The following is a 17,864-nucleotide window of genomic DNA, read 5'->3' as shown; positions in this document are numbered from 1 at the left end:
TGAAAATACTCAGATGGTATCATCAAGAGCTAAGAAGGTCTTATGATCGAAAGATGTGTAGAAAAATATTCAAGCTTATCGACAAGCTCGAAAAGGCGGTGGCATACCATCTGAAGATTATGGTCGGCGATTCAATCGAGTCAACTTGAAACTCTTTTAATTTAAGAAGGTACTATCAGTACGAGTCAGTAGTTCAACATCAGGAATTTGCTTGATTTTTAGGCAGGAATTTACTTTCTAGTTTGGTAAGAGTATTAGCTAATTTTGTTTTACAAGGATTTTGAATTTTGTTCATACGAATTTTGAGGGGAGACACTCATTTTATTTTTTTAATTATTTTACTAAGATATTATTATATGGAAGTTTTATTGGCAAAAAGGCATCATCTGAATGGTAGTCTAACTTAAAAGGTCGGTAAGTAAGGAAATCGAATTTCACTCTATGAGGTGAGTGAAGCAAAAATTTATCTAAAAAGATCGATTTTCACTTTATGAGGTGAGTGAAGAAAAAATTTATGTAAGGTAAACATGTCAGTTCTCTAGGAAATCGAGCTTCACTCTATGAGGTGAGTGAAGCAACAATTTATCTAAAGGAAAAAAAAGGTCAGTTGGTAAGGAAACCGAGCTTCACTCCATGAAATGAGTGAAGTAGAAATTTATCGAAGACAAAAAGGTCGATGATAAGGAAACCGAGCTTCACTCTATTTGGTGAGTGAAACAAAAAAAATTTTAAGACAAAAATAGTCGATTGGTAAGGAAACTAAGCTTCACTTTATGAGGTAAGTGAAGCAAAAATTTATCTAAAGCAAAAAGGTCGATTAGTAAGGAAGCTAAGCTTTATTCTATGAGGTGAGTGAAACAACAATTCTTCTAAGGCAAAAAAGGTCAGCTGGTTGAGGTACCCGACCCGTGTACAATAGGATAAGTCCCTTGGCTTATGCGTTTCAGGTCAGGGTTGTACATAAACAAAAAAAAAAAAAAATTATCTAAGTATGCAAGCTCAGACAAAATGGACACATCAAGTTTTGCAAGAAGATAAATTTCCATTAATATAAACAGGGGCGGTACATAAGAAAAAAGAAAAATTACAAAAGCCTAGACCTCGACCTGGTCGGTAGGCAATGTAGCCCGATTAGGAGATATTACATTGTTAGGGTTAGAAGTAGTAGTAGGAGTCGGAGCATCCTCTAAGGATAGAATCGAAGTAGGGGCCTTGCTTGTCCTGAGCTCCAACAGAGCAGCCTCTAATTGAGCAATAAGAGCACATTATTCGTTAAGAGCATCCTCCTACCTTTTAACATTAGTGTTAAGCTTTGTATGGAGGTCAGTTTTCTACTTCTTCAACTTGGTCGCCTTCTCCACCTTTTATCTTCTTTCAGCCTTTCAAGCCGACCCTCGAAGGCTAGGGTCGCCTGAGCCAACTGGCCTTTGTTGTTCTCTAGTTGGGTTCGGAGGCTTTCCACATAACCCTTTAGGTCAACCACCTCCTTTGACCTCACCTTCAGGAAGGAGCATGAAAAGTGAGAGCTTTGGAGCGTATCTGATCATCCCCAGGCCAAGGTGAAAACACTCTGCTGCACCTGCAAAGCAGAACGATATAATGTTAGAAAAGAACAAAAAGGAAGCATAGGAATATAAAATAAAAAAAAATGGAAACAAAAGCTAGGTGGCCGTAGAGCTCATTAATAAAAGACACAAGGTCCTTATCCAGAAGGTTGGAGGTCACCTTCTTGTCAAAGAGGATGATGCCCCCCTTCTATGAGTCCCTGGCTAGTGGCTAAGCCTCCACAAGGATCTTCACTATGAGACCGTCTCCTTTGGTGGGATCCCTTGGGCAAGAGGTCCCCCAGCCTTGTGGGCCACGTTGGAAGGGATCAGGGTGACGTCCTAATTTTTTAAGGTAGAATTCCTCTTATGCCTTTTGCTCTACTATTCAGAGCCGATTTAGGTGACTTGGTCGACCAGGCCACCACTCCCTAAGTGGGAGATAGTTTGAGAAAGAACAAAATGGATGAAGGCTCGATCGATGACAAACCAATAATAAGGGTAGGAGCAGGCTCTGGAAGGATAGTAGGGCACTTTCGGGCAAAAAGTTTCTCAATAAAAAGCTGGGAAGACATTTCATCATCGATTTGTGTATTAAAAGAAAACCAGAGGTTGATAGAAGAAGAGGGGATCGAAGAAAGGACAGTGGTCTGACGGGCTCGGGAGGATCCTTCCCTGGGTTGAGAGGAGGTGATGATTGGAAGAAAAAAAGATAGAGAGAGGTTAATTTTCTTCGGAACTCTTTGTCCTTGAGGATGGATTCAAGAATGGGAGCTTCAGACGGATTCTTGCCCTTGATATTTGTAAAAAATCAAGACAAAACAATTAGTTCGAGCTTGGAATCGTAAATAAAGAAATGTCAAATTAAAAACTTGTGAAGGAACCTTACCCTGTCCAATTGAAATAATGTTTTTTTTAGGGTAAGGGTAGACTACCCCTCAGCATATTCCTAGGAGCCCGAAAGTCTGACAAGGTAGAGGAATCACTCCTTGTCAATTTCAGGGAGCTAGAACAGTACCTCCCGACCCTATCTCTTCAGCAAGTAGTAGAATGCAGGCCTATCAGGGCATTGGACAACTTGTACTACACTTAGATGTCCTCTAAGCTGGGGTTTTAGTTCTTGGGGAGTCGAGAGTTCATAAACTCAATCATAAAGATTAAACGAAAAAAATCCCTCATCATTTGCCTAAGGGTTTTGTGATAAAAATTGAGAACCTCTCAAATTAGTGGGGAAAAGGGAACTCTGAGACCAACCTTCTCCCATGTCTCCCAGGAGTTGGGGTTTCGCACCATCTAAGGCCACAAACTCTAAAATAAAGAACATGGCTCAAAAGTCCTCTATGGGGGCGTCATAGGGGTGTAAGATTTTTACCCATATAAATTAGGATTTTGTAACAATCAAAATAAGGAAAAATAGGCTAAATGAAGAAGAAAACATGATCCCAACAAAAGAAACAAAAGAAAGTGAGGACCCAATAAGTAGGAAAAATGAAAAGGAAGGGGTACCTGAGATAAAGATGAAGGACTAGGCGAAGACTTGGTTGAAAAACTGGATGGAGAAGATGAACGGAGAATGTAGATCGTCTATGAAGAATGAGAAAGAAGAAAAAATGCATCAAAGATTCGACAACAAAGTGAAAAGAGAGAAATAGAGGAAAGAAGTAGGGATTTTTATAGAAGATATTACCTTGAGATCCATAACCAATCAAAGGATTTGATTTGCATAAGGGAGAGAGCTCATAATGAGTTGTCTATGCCATCATTGCGCCCTAGAAACGAGGCGACTGAATGCTATGCATCCCGTGCCGAGCCAATAAGGAAGTGCAACATGGAAGGAACCAACTGTCTGAAAGGTCAAACGAGGGCATTAAATGTGTTCTCATAATGAGGTGACAACTTATGGTTGCAGACTAGTCAGGAAAGGATACGTGAAATTAAATGCACGCATTGTGAACACGCAACTAATTTAACTCGTGTTGTTTCAAAGATTCAAGGTCAAGAATTATTAGCTCGGAGGTAAGATAATATAAGTTCTTGAAAGGCCGAGATACTCCTAACCTTTCGAAAAGGGTATTGTGGAGGGATAAATTCTTTGACCTATGAGATAGTTCCATGTGTCACTAAGGAACAATAGAGTTCATTGGGGAGCATTCTTCCGACCACAATTGAGCAATCGCTCGGCAATTCACCTAGGAAGTGGGGCTTGGATAAAGGTCGAGAGGACGAAGTTCCATAAGAAGAAAAGGCTCTAATCTTTGGGATTTTAGGATTTGGGCAATTGAATTATAAGGGACTCTTGGAAAGAGGATCCCACACGATTCTTATCCCAAAATAAAAGGAAAAGATTGGAAATGTGCAAGATAGAAACTGTCACTCTATAAATAGAGGAGGACCTCTACATCAAAGGTACATAATTTTTCTACACTAAAACTCGATCGAAATTTCATTAGAACTAACTTAGGCACCGGAGGCTATATGAAACAGAAAATATAAATGATCTCAAGGAATTGTGGTCATCCGATCAGGAGAAGGAAGATCTTGAGGTAATAAAAAAAATCACCTCTATAGTTACCGGTCTTTGTTAGGCAGTTTCTCGAAGGGTGATTTAGACATGGCCCCCTATGTTTTGCTAAATATTAGAGATACCACCCTATGTTTTGAAAATAATGACATGCATCCCTTGACCTTAGTTTTTCTAGATAGACTAAGGGTAAAAGACTTGAACACCCTCATATTCAACCTCTAATTAAAAAATTCATATTTTTCTTCTAAAAACCAATCATCTTAAACCTCATTGGATAAAAAATTTAAATCTCATCCATTATCTTAAGATTCTATCTATTTCAAGTCTTCAACCTTCACATCTCAAGGCAAGATAGAACTTTTAGGAAGTATAAAATGATGAAATTTTGGGTTGAAAAATCTAGGGTTTTCTACAAAGAAGGCAAGGTAGAAAATGATGGATTAAAATAAGGTTAAATAGAATAAAGTTACCCTAGAAGTTGAAGATGACTTGATTTGGGAAGAAAAAACAAATAATACTTTTGAGACAATAAAAAATGATGAAATTTTGGATAGAAAAATCTAGAGTTTTATGTAAATGATCAGTTCTGTGTAGAAAATGATGAATTGAATATTAAGTTTGATCAGATATACCATGGAGATTGGAGAAATTGAATATTGATTTTAAGAAGAACAATCTAAATTTTTGTCTAGAGGTTGAAGATAAGGGTATTTGAGCCTTTTACTTAGTCTATTTAGAAAACTAAGGTAAGAGGAGGCATGTCATCAATTTCAAAACATAGGAGGAACTATAATATTCAGCAAAATGTAGGGGTATATGGCTAAATGAACCTTTCTCAAATCATAAAAAGTTAACGTCTCCCGTCATAGTTAGACTTCAAAGTAGCCGACTCATACCTCTTCTACACGTGTGGGACCCATTTTAGAGTTTTTAGTCCACCTGAACCTGAAACACGAGCGAAGGATCTTCAACCCATTATGTTAAAAAATAAATTACACGTGCCAGGACACAAACTCCGTCAATTAACGAACACGCAATTCCGTCAAATTAAACAGAGTTCACACGGCATCCTTTAAACCCCTGATCTCAGAATAGTCTATATATATTTAGAGATGAAATCCATGCTCTTTAAACCAACTTACAGAAAAGAGAGAGAGAGAGAGAGAGAGGACAAGAGACAACAAGCACAAACGTGAGGCTCTTCTTCAAGGAGAAGAGAAGCCCCACCTCACTATTATCTTCTTCTTCACCTCTCAAGCCAGAGAGACCCCAAACTAAAATCCTTTTGTTTCTCTTCATTTGGGGTCTCTAATGGCGAGTTGGGTCTTATCAGAATGCGGTCTAAGACCTCTCCCTCACGTATTTCCTCGACCCAGAACTGGAATCATCTCTAACAAGAACCCAAACACCAAGATTAGATTGCCTTCTTGTAAGATTGGTGGTGGTGTTCGCGGTACAGATCTCAAACCGATCTGGGCTTCAATTGGCTCTAGAAACAGAGATTTGGGTTTAAAGGTTAGTGCTCCATCAAGGTTGTTATCTGTAGATGAGGAAGATAGAGAAGGAGAAAGCATTAATGGTGTCAATGGGATTGGAAATGAAGAAAAATTCAACCCTGGTGCGCCTCCTCCGTTTGGATTGGCTGACATCCGAGCTGCTATTCCGAAACATTGTTGGGTCAAAGACGCATGGAGGTCAATGAGTTATGTTGTTAGGGATATTGTTGTGGTTTTCGGGTTGGCGGCCGCGGCGGCTTATTTGAACAATTGGGCTGTTTGGCCTCTTTACTGGGCTGCTCAAGGAACCATGTTTTGGGCTCTCTTTGTTCTTGGCCATGACTGGTAATTTTACATGTTTCTCTTGTTGAAATTAGGATTACTTGTTGTTTGTTCTTGTGTTTGAGTGTGAATACCCATTAACTTCTTTTGTTGTTTGAGTGTTGAATTTGAATACCCATGTCCTTGTTTTGTTGTTTGTTCTATTGTTTGGGTGTTGAATTTGGATAACCATTTCCTTGTTTTGCTGTTTAGAGTGTCGAATATGAATGCTCATTTCATTGGTTTGTTGTTTGGGTGTTGAATTCGGATACCCATTTCCTTGTTTTGTTGTTTGGGTGTTGAATTTTGATACCCATTTCCTTGTTTTGTTGTAATTGGGTTGGATTTGGTTTCGTGTTTCGATTGTGCAGTGGCCACGGAAGCTTTTCAAGCAACCACAAGCTAAATAGTGTGGTTGGGCATCTTCTTCATTCCTCCATTCTTGTACCCTACCATGGGTGGTATGTTGTTTCAATTTGTAAGAATGTCTTTGAATTTAAATTTCCTGAAAAATGCACTTTATGAGAGTCAATTTCTTCAATTTTTGGATATAAAATTATCTTGTGTTGAACCCACAGGAGAATCAGTCACAGGACTCATCATCAGAACCACGGGCATGTCGAGAATGACGAATCATGGCACCCGGTTAGTAGTTCTCTATCCTTATTTCAACAAAGAAAACTACTTTCTTCAATTAATTTTGATTTAAATTCTCAAAAGGTTTGATTTTGTCTTTCTCCCTTGCAGTTGTCTGAGAAAACTTACAGGGGTTTGGATGTCATTACTCGCATGTTGCGGTTTACGGTGCCTTTCCCCATGCTTGCATATCCTTTCTATCTGGTGAGCATTCTTCTTTTTTAATGAACAAATTTGTCGACCTAGTTAAAAAATCTGATTCTGATTGTTTTTGTCATTTGATGTTGGATTGGGTTGCAGTGGAGCAGAAGTCCCGGAAAGAAGGGTTCTCATTTTCATCCGAACAGTGACCTATTCGTCCCCAAGGAGCGGAAAGACGTGATAACCTCCACTGTTTGTTGGACAGCAATGTTAGCATTGATTGTGGGATTATCATGTGTAATGGGTCCAGTCCAGATGCTTAAGCTCTATGGCATCCCTTATTGGGTACATTTAGTTTGTTTGTTCTTGATGTATTTCTGAATTATTTGAAACAATTCTCACTGCCCTCGCTTCTCTGATCATAATTAAAGGTTCTCTCTTGAATTTGCTTCCAAATGCAGATCTTTGTCATGTGGTTGGATTTTGTGACTTACTTGCATCACCATGGACACGAGGACAAGCTTCCTTGGTACCGTGGGAAGGTATGGAAATTCTGTTTTCATCCTAGATTTGGTTTGGAATATTCCCCATTTTCGATGCAAATTAAAATAAACTTTGAAGTACAAGCTAGCTTATACATAAAACTACTGAAATATATGTTTTTAACAACCAATCTTAGAAGCAATTATGATTCTTTAGTCACTAAAACAGAGAAAGAAGTTCACATTTGTGGGATTGTGTAAATCATGATTTCAGCCTTTGTTAGGCCCCGTTTGGATAGATCCTAGAAAGTTAGCTAGGAAGAAAATAACTCCGGGAGAGAGTAAATTTTAGAAAGTAGAAAATAATGTCCTTTTGATTTTTTAAAAGTTAGGATTTTTACTTTTTAAAGGTAGTTTCTAAAATGAATCTAAACTTAACTTTTTAACTTTAAAAAGTAAAAAAAATTTACATTTTCAAGTGTATCCAAACAGGTTCATAGTGAGCGTAAAAGTTTGTGGTGACTTTGGGATTTTGTTTAAAATTCTAAGTTGTTTTATTGTTCAAATTGAACAGGAATGGAGTTATCTGAGGGGAGGGCTTACGACACTGGATCGTGATTTTGGATTGATTAATAATATCCACCATGACATTGGGACCCATGTGATACATCATCTATTCCCTCAAATCCCACATTATCATCTAGTAGAAGCAGTGAGTTTCTCTTTTTTTCTCGTAGAAAATGATTCTAAACAGCAATTTTGAAGTACCCATATAAGAGGTGGTGCTAATGGTTTATTGTTGTGTGACCCATAGACGGAGGCCGCTAAGCCTGTGCTCGGGAAGTATTATAGAGAGCCGAAGAAATCTGGGCCTCTACCATTTCATCTGATTGGAACTCTAATAAGTAGTATGAGACAAGACCACTACGTTAGCGATACTGGAGAAATCCTGTACTATCAAACTGATCTTCAACATGGTTCTTCCCAAATTAAGTCAGAGTGAAGATGCGAAGGGTTTTTGCTGGAATAGGACTGTAAAGCTATTATTATCCTTCATCACTGACTTCCAACAATTATTGAAGCTTGTAATGCTGTTATTGGGGATGGGGTGCCCAGGTAATTTTTCTCCCTATCAAGGCTCACAAGGGAGAAGATGCCAAACTAATGCAATTAGAGCCTATCTATCATTTGATGCCTTGATTTTCTGAAGAGATATCATCTTCAGCATATATTTGTTATTTTTGTTTATTTAAAGCTGAAATTGGGAAGAAAATTTAAAGAAGTTTTGTTTTTTCTCTTTATTGCATTTTGCTTTTCTTGTTTTGGGTGTTTTTTGCCATTTTTGTTGATTTTAGGTTCTGTGGGCAATATGATGAGTTGGGGATGATAAAACAGATAATAGTGAGGACTTTTTATTTTCTTAATTATTTTTTTCTTTGTGAATCTTAAGGAGTGGTTGTGTCCAATATTTTTGTTTGCTTGGAATCCAAACATCAGTATCAGATTTAAGTATCTTGTTCAGACATCCACATCTCACATGCATAAGAGCTCATCAGACTCCAGTTGGCACCTTAGTCATCTTGATGTTGAAGAACAAACTTGCTAAAGAATGAAATGGGTTTGTGAAATGGTGCCAGAAGCATTATAGCTGAAATTATACATGATAACATTGTCTCAGCACCTTTATTAGTACCTAAGCCCTACAGAAATATGTTCCAAAATGAGGCCACTTGAATTCTAATATTATTGGCTTAATGATAAATTTAATGATAGTGGAAGTCTTTTTCTTGAATGGGATCTTAATAAATTTAATGACGGTGAAAGTCTTTTTCTTAATAGCATTTCCAACCAGTCTTCAAAACTTTAAATATAGAGAAAAAGACTTTTTGAACCTAATTTCAACGAGTCTGCATTTTTTAAGTTTACCCCCTCTATGTCAATATTCACGCCTTCAAATGTGTGTGTGTGGAGATTTTGAAGGACTTCTCTAACTCACTATTCTCCTTTTCTATATACTTGTCATTTTTGTCCCTCTTTTTTCGTAAATGCCATTTTTGACTCTTTTTTTTATAATGGTTTTTAAACTCGTCCGAGACCAAGACGTATCGTCCAAGTAAACTTGGTATCGGAACTGAACGAGACCAACTCACAAAATCATTTTTTAATAGAGATTTAGGATTCACGTTCAATTTTTGATTTGTCTCACGAGACTTCTCAAACGTATCGGAAAACTCGTCCAAGACGACTCAGTATCGGTCCTGGACAAGACGAGATGCGAAATCGGGTTTTAAAACCATGCTTTTGATGGAACATATTTTAAATATCATTTTTTGTCCCCTAATAAATTTCAATATTTGAAGAGAATAAATAGTGATTTAAAGAGGGGTGGACCGGCTGGTTGGATTTCAAAGTGGAGGACCACTCTAAGTCACTATTCTCCTTTTCTATATAATATACTTATTATTTTTTGTCCCTCTGTTTTTCAGAAATGCCATTTTTGACTTTCTCTTTTCATATGGAAAATATTTTAATTATCATTTTTCTTCCCTAATAAATTTCAATTTTTAAGAGAATAAATAGTGATTTAAAAGGGGCCAAACTGGCTGGTTGGATTTCAAAGTGGAGGACCTATGTAAAACACGATTCTCCTTTTCTATATGATACTTATTTTATCCACCTTTTTCTTTTCTTTTTTCATAAATGTCATTTTTGATGAAATATATTTTAAATATTATTTTTGTCCTTAATAAATTTCATTCCTTTAAGAGAATGAATAATATTTTAAAGAATAAATAGTGATTTAACTTTAAAGAGTGGGCTGGTTGGATTTCAAAGTGGTTGGAGGGGACCTCCATCTTCCTATTGAAGATGCCAATTTGATGGAAAATTTTGAAGATGTAGTTTGGAGATGCTCTAAAGGGGCTGGAGCTTAAGAAACTTAATTCAACTGTCATTTGACATGGCAAGTACCTTAAGAGAATAAAATAAAATAAAATAAATTGATTTGTTACCTTGCTATATTTCTTTAATTATTTTTGCCTACTTACTGTTACAGATCTACAAACTTATTTATTTTAAATTAGTTTATTAATGAATTAGACAAAAAAAAAAAAAAAAGCCAAATCCACACATAATACTTGAATATTGCTATTATAAGCTAATGTATTCATTTTGTTTTCTTTTCTTTTAATACTGTACGATCATAAAGATCTCAACAAGAGCAATATTTATACCAAATCTCAATTCTCCAGTCAATTCCGTCTTAACATCATGTCTTTCGTCGTTTCGTGTGTGTTCAAATGTAATCACCACCTGTATCCAAAATCTTCGGGGCTTCCTTCCGCACTGGAGATATAGTTCACCATAAATTACATGAACCCGTAGAGATTTAAGGATCCTTTAAGATAAGTAATCAAACATAATTTGGATCACACATGAATAATTCCCATCAATTGCCATGATGAGATCAATTTTATTGCCAATATATAGTTACATCTCTCAAAATCTCGAGAGAAAAAAAAGAGGAGAGAAATTCATAGTTCCACCCATAAGGATCACTCTAGACATCCAAAAGAAGAATAATTGACATAATGTTCTAATTATAGGTCTTTTAACTTATTTTTGAGATATTGGCACAACCCAAGGTCAACTGGATCCCAGCTCCACCAAGGTACAACAAATGGTGGGAAAGCTGGACTCAGACACTAGTTTGTATGATGTAATTTCAGAAACGGTTTTGTTACAATTCAAACATTCAGAGTTGTTCGATCATTTCGATCCAAAAAATCAATAGTTTACCATATTCACTGCACTCATGAAGGTCGATATCTTAGACTGATCTTTCCGGATGCCATCGGATGAGCAGATGCCACTACTTACATCAACTCCATTCGGCCTAAGAGTATCAAGGGCTTCACGAACATTCTCAGGGTTGATCCCTCCGGCTAAAAGCCATCCATGTTTGCTTCTAATAGGTGGTAACTTGAACCTCGCCCAGTCAAATCCTTTACCACTGTAAAAGAACGTGAACTGATAGTCAGAAAATCAAATACACATAAGCGACATCTATGTTTAAAATGCCAAGAAAATATTTCAAGTGGTCCTTAAGCCTTTAAAATGGGGAACACCTGATTGAGACAAGAGGAAAGGAAGAAGGCATGCAGCACCCATGTATGGGTTGGGACCCAATGCTTGATGCATCACAAGAAACATATCTCCAAGGAAAGAAAAAATCAGGCCAATTGGATGATCATGACCATCCAATTTACTGCAACCCTTTAGACAAACATGAAAATATAGCGAAAGGTCCAGAAAAAATTAACAGATTGGATGGTTATGATCAATATTTCTGAGTGTATATGTATCCTAGAAGATATCCCTGATTGGAGCCATTGAATGGTTGGTTCTAACGTTGCAATATATGCTTCATGTATCAAAAATGTAGATTATATAGGTTCTTCTTGTCCTCACATGTCATCCCCTTCACACAATTAATTAGCTCACAATAAAACATGTAAATAAGCTAAAAATGTAGATGACCCATCAGAGCCCTTGTCATAGCATCCCATTACTCGTGGTTTGAAAACCCCAGAATTCAATTTACTTGGTCAGTCAACCATTTATCCAGTGACTGTGGGCAGGATTTTTTTTTCATAACTAATTGTGATTATTTATACATAAAAATACAAAAAGCAACAGACACAGAAATGTGTTTTGATAGAAAGGAACAAAAATCCAAGGCCCAGTACAGGTGCTTAGAAGAAGCAAAAAATTCTGAGAAAAGCTTTTTGTAATTTTTAAAAAAAAAATACCTAATATATAACTTGAGAAGTATCTTCTAATGATTGGTAGCAGTTTAGAAACAATTTAACAAAGTTTTCACACAAAACAGAAAGAAAGAAAGAAAATCTAATTTAAAAAAAAATGAACACAGACATGAGTTTCATGTTACCACCCCCAATACTGGGGTAAGACTTAGTTGATGATCATAATGGTGATCATAGTCACAAAGTCGGAGTAAAGATTTAAAACAGCAAGGGAAAACTTTGGAGAAAAGGGAGATAAATGAGAAAAATGATAAACCATAAAAATACAAAATATGAAAAATATGTATACATATAATACATTAGACATCTATTCTGTCTTCAATATATTTTTAAACAAGAAAACACTATTGAATATCCATGCATGATAACATGTTCTCACACATAATTATAAATGTTATGATACTGAAAAAAGTTGAATCATCAACACATCTTTTGTGAAAAATAACATACTATTAAAAAAATTATAAACCATAACATCAGGATATTATCATTAAATCCGTTGTTTCTACACTTATGAATCACAGAATCCTATATTATATATCAAATCCCCAATTAAACAACATTCATGAACCAAATCACAAACAACCATAAGGCCACAAAAAAAATATTCTTTTTTTTGTTGTTGAAAAAAATGTAAAAACGTGACTTTTAAAAGAAAACACAAATTTTTCAAAAAAACTCATTTTTTTAATAAAGTTCTATAAAGTCTAAACCAAACTATAGAAAATGAGAATTTCTTTCTAGGAAAAGTTCATCCCAAAAAATATTATTAAAAATAGAAGAATATAAGGGGAGGGGGGGTTGGAGGATATGCGTAGCTCCAATTTCAATTTTTTTTTTTTTAGAATTTGTTCAAATAAATTGTCCTGTTTTAACTTAGTCAAACATAATAGTTACAATTTTTATCATCAAGACATTGTCTAGGGATATTTTTCTAGTTTTGAGCAAAGCTTGGACAAAGCAAGTTCACCTGATAGGTTATGCCTTACCTGTCTAGCTAGTCTTGAATAAACCCACGTGGTCATTGAATTATGGGGTCAAATTATTTAATTCATAGGCATATACCTGATCAGATTCATGGATCTGGATGATGATTGCAAAACCAATGTGGTTTATGAGTGTATTAGTTATATTGAGCTCAAGACGCTATCCAACCCAAGTGCATAGATGGAAAATAGAAGCTCAAGAATGAAACCAAAACCATAGGGAAATATTTCATACCTGCCACCCTTTGCACTATCCACTAGGATCCAATCGGTTAGCGGACATTCTTTTTCAGAAATTTGGTTTAGAAGGAACCCATCCTCATTGGCATGAAGAACATATACTATTCGCCTTTCTTGTAATAAAACTGGAAAAGCTGCCCTAGAACAATCTCCATGAAGCTGCACATATTTTATTAGTCAAAATCTCAAGGGCATACATTACGCCACATGATTGTTGAGGTTAGACTGATATTTACCTGCACGAGTTCAATGTCTGATGCATCCGATGCCCTCAATATTGTGCTTGCGTCATCATCTACAAACACCCCAACAGGCTCTGCCCCATATTCCCTCGCAACTTTTGAAATTTCTTTTGCAACCGAGAATGAGACAGATCGTTTCGAGTTGGGCCAAAGAATCATCCCAATAAGACGAGCACCAGCTTCTGCAGCCAAGGCTGCATCTCTAGCTGATGTAATTCCACACATCTTAACCAAAGGGTGACTCCTTTTATGATCCTCTTGGGCAGGTGAAATTTCTGCAGATTGAGATAACAGGCATGTTCTTATTGTAGTTGAGCACAGTGCCTTTCTAGACAAGTGCAGTTGACTTGCTTGAAAACCTACAAAATGCACGAGACCCATGAGAATGAGAGGGAAATCTAGCATCAAAACGAAAAAATATCATTGACATCAGAGTACGCAACAACAATTCCATTCAACTCTGAAGGGAATCATGCAAGTCAAGAACTAATCTTCCAGCACGTGCAATGCACGTAGAGATCAGGAATGGATAAATAAAATTGAGGATAAACTTTACAGATGGCTAAGAAGCTGAATGTGTAAATTCCTAAGTCTAAGGTTACACAATTCACAATCTATGTAAAATGGTATAAATACATAGAGATAACATATTGAGTATTTATTTTTTGTTTAATTGGTTAAAGTCTGTGAGTGTTGATACCATGACCTTGGTTTAAATCCCACCTTCACCAACTAATTACTGACCACTAGTCTCACTTGCCTAGCAAAAACAAATCTTCAAAGTAATAAGAACATGTTAAAGGGCTCCTTGTGTCTATGTAATTGGTATATTATGATCAATTTAAACGTAAGTGATATAAATGGGTTAAATTTTGCAATCAAATGGAGCAACTGGGATTCAAAAGCACAAATACTTAGTTGTAGATTTAATCTGGAAAGAGGAAAACAAAGGTCCACTCTTTATAGGCCAATAGATAGTTTTACATGGCATCAACTAATGAAAATCATAGCCACCAAACTACAAGGCCAAGAAGCTGGCCAAGGATTACATCATGGGAATTCTTTTGTGAAAAGAGTCCTCTTTTCCTTCTTTGAGGCTGAAGTATGAGTTGAGAGTAACAAAAGCGAATCGTGATTTCTGAGAAGAGCTCCCCGTCAGCGAAGAAATCAGCTATCTGGGTTAGCATTGCATTAGAAAGAATTTCCTATTTGAAAAGCTTTAGAAGAATGGAAATATATGACTGATACAACTGAGATTAATAGCTACTCAGCTACATTCTTTGCATAATGTCTTTCATCAGCTTCCATCAAACTCTATAATTACATATCAATAACACCTTCCTTAAATCGTTTCCACACAAAATCATTTTGGTCACCTAATCGAGGTTCGATATACATACATGCGTAAGTAAACATGATCCCTTACATGTGAGTATCCACTATATATTGAAAATATATTTGACTATAACGCCCATTATCATAATAATCAAGGAAACAAAATTTACAATACCAGGATTTTGTGTTCTAGAGACATTCCAAACATTTGGCTGAGTATGACTCCCAGCAGCTAACCCTGAAAACATTGAGAAATAGGAGCAACTTTAACTTGTACAGATACTACAATTTAAGAAGAAATAAAATTATCCAGAAAAATTATTAAGGGACCATACAAAATAGATGGCCACTTTAGGAAAATGTAATATAAGATAATCAATAGAAAAAGTACACCAGGAAAAGCCTCATTCTTGAAACCAATTTATAATTCAGGATCTAGGCAGATATATGGATGCATCCGTATCCAACCCAGAACTGACTCGGATCATGGGATATCAAACCATATTTGACCCATTTTTTATTTGGATATACTCCAAGGATCCAAACCCGTTAAATTTGGCTTTCGGATAAACTCCTTTTATGCCCTACCAAGAAGTACAAAAACATAGCATGCGCTTCTAGGAAATTTCTGTGAGAGAACAGTGAGACATTCTCCTTATGCACAACTATGGAGTACCCAAAAGAATTATCTTATAACTCTGTAATTGCATAAGATTGGCATCACAATCAATTATACCCATCAAGGGCTATGTTTGATTTGCAGCATTTAGTTTTCTAAAAGAACAATTTTGTGGTGAAAATGAGATTTTGAAATGTTGTTTGATGCACATTAAATCTTTTTCTATAAAAAATTACATGTTGAAAACCAAAAAAGGCCTAAGATTTTTTTGTGGGTGGAGCAAGGAGAACATTATCATCGTCGATATCCTATTCCAAAAATTTAAGTTCAGCTGAATGAATCCTATTCCTCCATTTAATTCTATCTGAAACCATATCTTCTATTGCTATAAGTGTGTTCATATCCTCCATGGTTTTAAATCTCGTCCGAGACCAAGATGAGTTGCCCGAGTCATCTCGGTATCATTCAGCAACGAGACTGATTTACACAGCATCTAAGACTTCACATCATCTTGCAAGATAAACGAGATGACTCAGACAATAATTTGAAAATTTCGGCCAAGTCTGCTGGGATTATGTATGTTTTGATTAAAATAATTAATTTTTTTAGAATTTAAATATGTATTACATAAATAAAACATGATTTTATGATATAATATAATAATATCTTCTTATCTACCTTATTTTATGAAAAAAATTATAATTAGTTTCGTATAGTCATTCTAAATTGAGTTAAATGGTTTATCTCATCTGAAACAACTCGGTCTCATCCATGGACGAGATGAGATGCCAAACTGAGTTATGAAACCATGATATCTGCCCTCACTACCTCAATCTACATTCTTTTGGGTCTTAACAAGTGCACATTATGAACAAGAGAACTTCATTACATAGGCAACACCCCGTTGACAAATGCAAGCTAAATCAACATGTAGACAATAAGTTTCTTCGTTAATTTTAAGTCATCACCATAAACTCTTCAACAGGAACCATTTGTGTGTGAAACAGATTCAAATATGAAATCTTTTTTTAAATTAGATTCCAAGCAACCCGAGCCAAATTTCAGTGGTTTTGCAGACAATACTCACTATCTACATTTCTATAGTAAATAGAAATTAAAATAGAAGAAGGGATCATTGTTGAGTTAATAGAACCAATTTCCTGATCATTGTTGAGTTCATAGAACCAATTTCCGGATCATTGTTGAGTTAAAAAGAAGAAGGGATCAATTTCCGGATATGTTCACCTTGCCTCTGAAAAAAGGTGATAATATTGCTTCCTTCATGACCTTCTCCTCTACAGGGATTGCGTGGGATTTTGGGTTCAGAAGAGTGATTAACGATTGGGAAGTGGACCAAGTGAGTAGGCTCATTGCTAGTGTGGATTCGATGGTCATTAGTTCTTCGTCGGTGGATTGTTGCATTTAGGATCTGGGTAAGAACGGGTTGTTCTCGATCAAATCCTTCTATGGAAGTTTAGTGGGATGACATGAGTGTCCTTTCCCGGTGGTGAATGTGTGGGGTCCATAAGTTGCTTTCTTTGTTTGGGTGGTGTCTTTGGGTAAAATCTTGACGTTGGATAATGTTATGAAGAGAGGTGTCATATCTGTTAACTATTGTGAGTTATGCAAGGAGAATGGTGAGTCTATAAATCACTTGTTCATTCAGTGCAAGGTGGCCTCCGAGATTTGATACTACTTTTTAAGACGTTTTGGGGTGTTCTGGTGCACTTCGGGTTCTTTTCTAAATTTAGTGGAAGAATGATTTGCCATAGGAGCGGGCTTCTTGGCATTTAAGAGAAAACTTTGGAGCATTACCCCTTTGCCATTTGTTGGGAAATTTGGAGGGAAACGAATTTTAGGACTTTTGAAGGAAAGGAATCCTCGGTCCAAAACATCATTTGTTCTATTTTGGGGTCAATCTTTTTGTGGAGCAAGATTTTCGTTGAGACTAAAGGGGTCTTTTTTGAAGACTTCATGACCAAATGGGATTGGGTGTGTAGCATCGTTGTATAGTTTGCTTCATGGTCTCCTCAACCATGCTATTATTAAATCTTTGAATTATAAATAAATAAATCAAAACCTTCTCTCTTTTTTTTTCACAAAAATGAACATATGTTTGAAACGAAAAAAAAAATTCTCTCTGAGGAAATTCATCAAACAATTAAAGTGCAACTATTTTACAGAGAGAGAGATACCTGCGAGCATCTTTGTTTTGATCTTTCTGAAATTCTTCTACTCCAGAACTGAGAAAAGCAGTAGGAATGAGAAACAGATTTGATCTGTTTTAGGGTTTCATCTGTAAGATTCGGGAATCAGAAAATCCAACAAAGAAATCTAAATCTTATATTTGAAGATCATCCATTCATTCATGTTTTAAAAACTGAATTTTTGGATTGGATTGCCACTTTGGCATTGGGCAGGTTTGAACTTCTCACTTGTATCTCGATGAAAACCATCATCCACGTCAGCAAT

At 36.2% G+C, this 17,864-nt stretch overlaps 2 protein-coding genes and 1 long non-coding RNA gene across 3 annotated transcripts; 1 reads left to right on the top strand and 2 right to left on the bottom strand.

Moving 5' to 3' along the window:
• Positions 1-1,022: 1,022 nt before the first annotated feature.
• On the bottom strand, positions 1,023-3,218 carry LOC147386292 (uncharacterized). The gene is made up of 2 exons (XR_015171765.1): positions 1,726-3,218; positions 1,023-1,579 (listed from the first exon to the last, which is right to left on the bottom strand). It is a non-coding gene; the product is annotated as an uncharacterized LOC147386292 (long non-coding RNA).
• Positions 3,219-5,192: 1,974 nt separating this feature from the next.
• LOC147386291 (omega-3 fatty acid desaturase, chloroplastic-like) lies at positions 5,193-8,439 on the top strand. Its single transcript, XM_086422655.1, has 8 exons — positions 5,193-5,909; positions 6,257-6,346; positions 6,464-6,530; positions 6,633-6,725; positions 6,822-7,007; positions 7,124-7,204; positions 7,719-7,856; positions 7,959-8,439. Exons 1-8 carry the CDS (start codon positions 5,380-5,382, stop codon positions 8,145-8,147), a joined length of 1,374 nt encoding a protein of 457 aa, XP_086278781.1. The 5' UTR covers positions 5,193-5,379; the 3' UTR covers positions 8,148-8,439.
• Positions 8,440-10,579: 2,140 nt separating this feature from the next.
• On the bottom strand, positions 10,580-17,864 carry LOC147386290 (N-(5'-phosphoribosyl)anthranilate isomerase 1, chloroplastic-like). The gene is made up of 5 exons (XM_086423788.1): positions 17,588-17,864; positions 14,949-15,011; positions 13,433-13,797; positions 13,192-13,355; positions 10,580-11,156 (listed from the first exon to the last, which is right to left on the bottom strand). The coding sequence occupies exons 1-5, from the start codon at positions 17,595-17,597 to the stop codon at positions 10,931-10,933; spliced, it is 828 nt and encodes a 275-aa protein (XP_086279914.1). The 5' UTR covers positions 17,598-17,864; the 3' UTR covers positions 10,580-10,930.

Source organism: Akebia trifoliata, chromosome 14, assembly GCF_017979445.1.
Source record: "Akebia trifoliata isolate Shusen 1 chromosome 14, ASM1797944v1, whole genome shotgun sequence".
Classification (NCBI taxonomy): Eukaryota; Viridiplantae; Streptophyta; class Magnoliopsida; order Ranunculales; family Lardizabalaceae; genus Akebia; species Akebia trifoliata.
The sequence above is the reverse complement of the archived record's forward strand: the minus strand, read 5'-3'. Positions and strand labels throughout refer to the sequence as shown.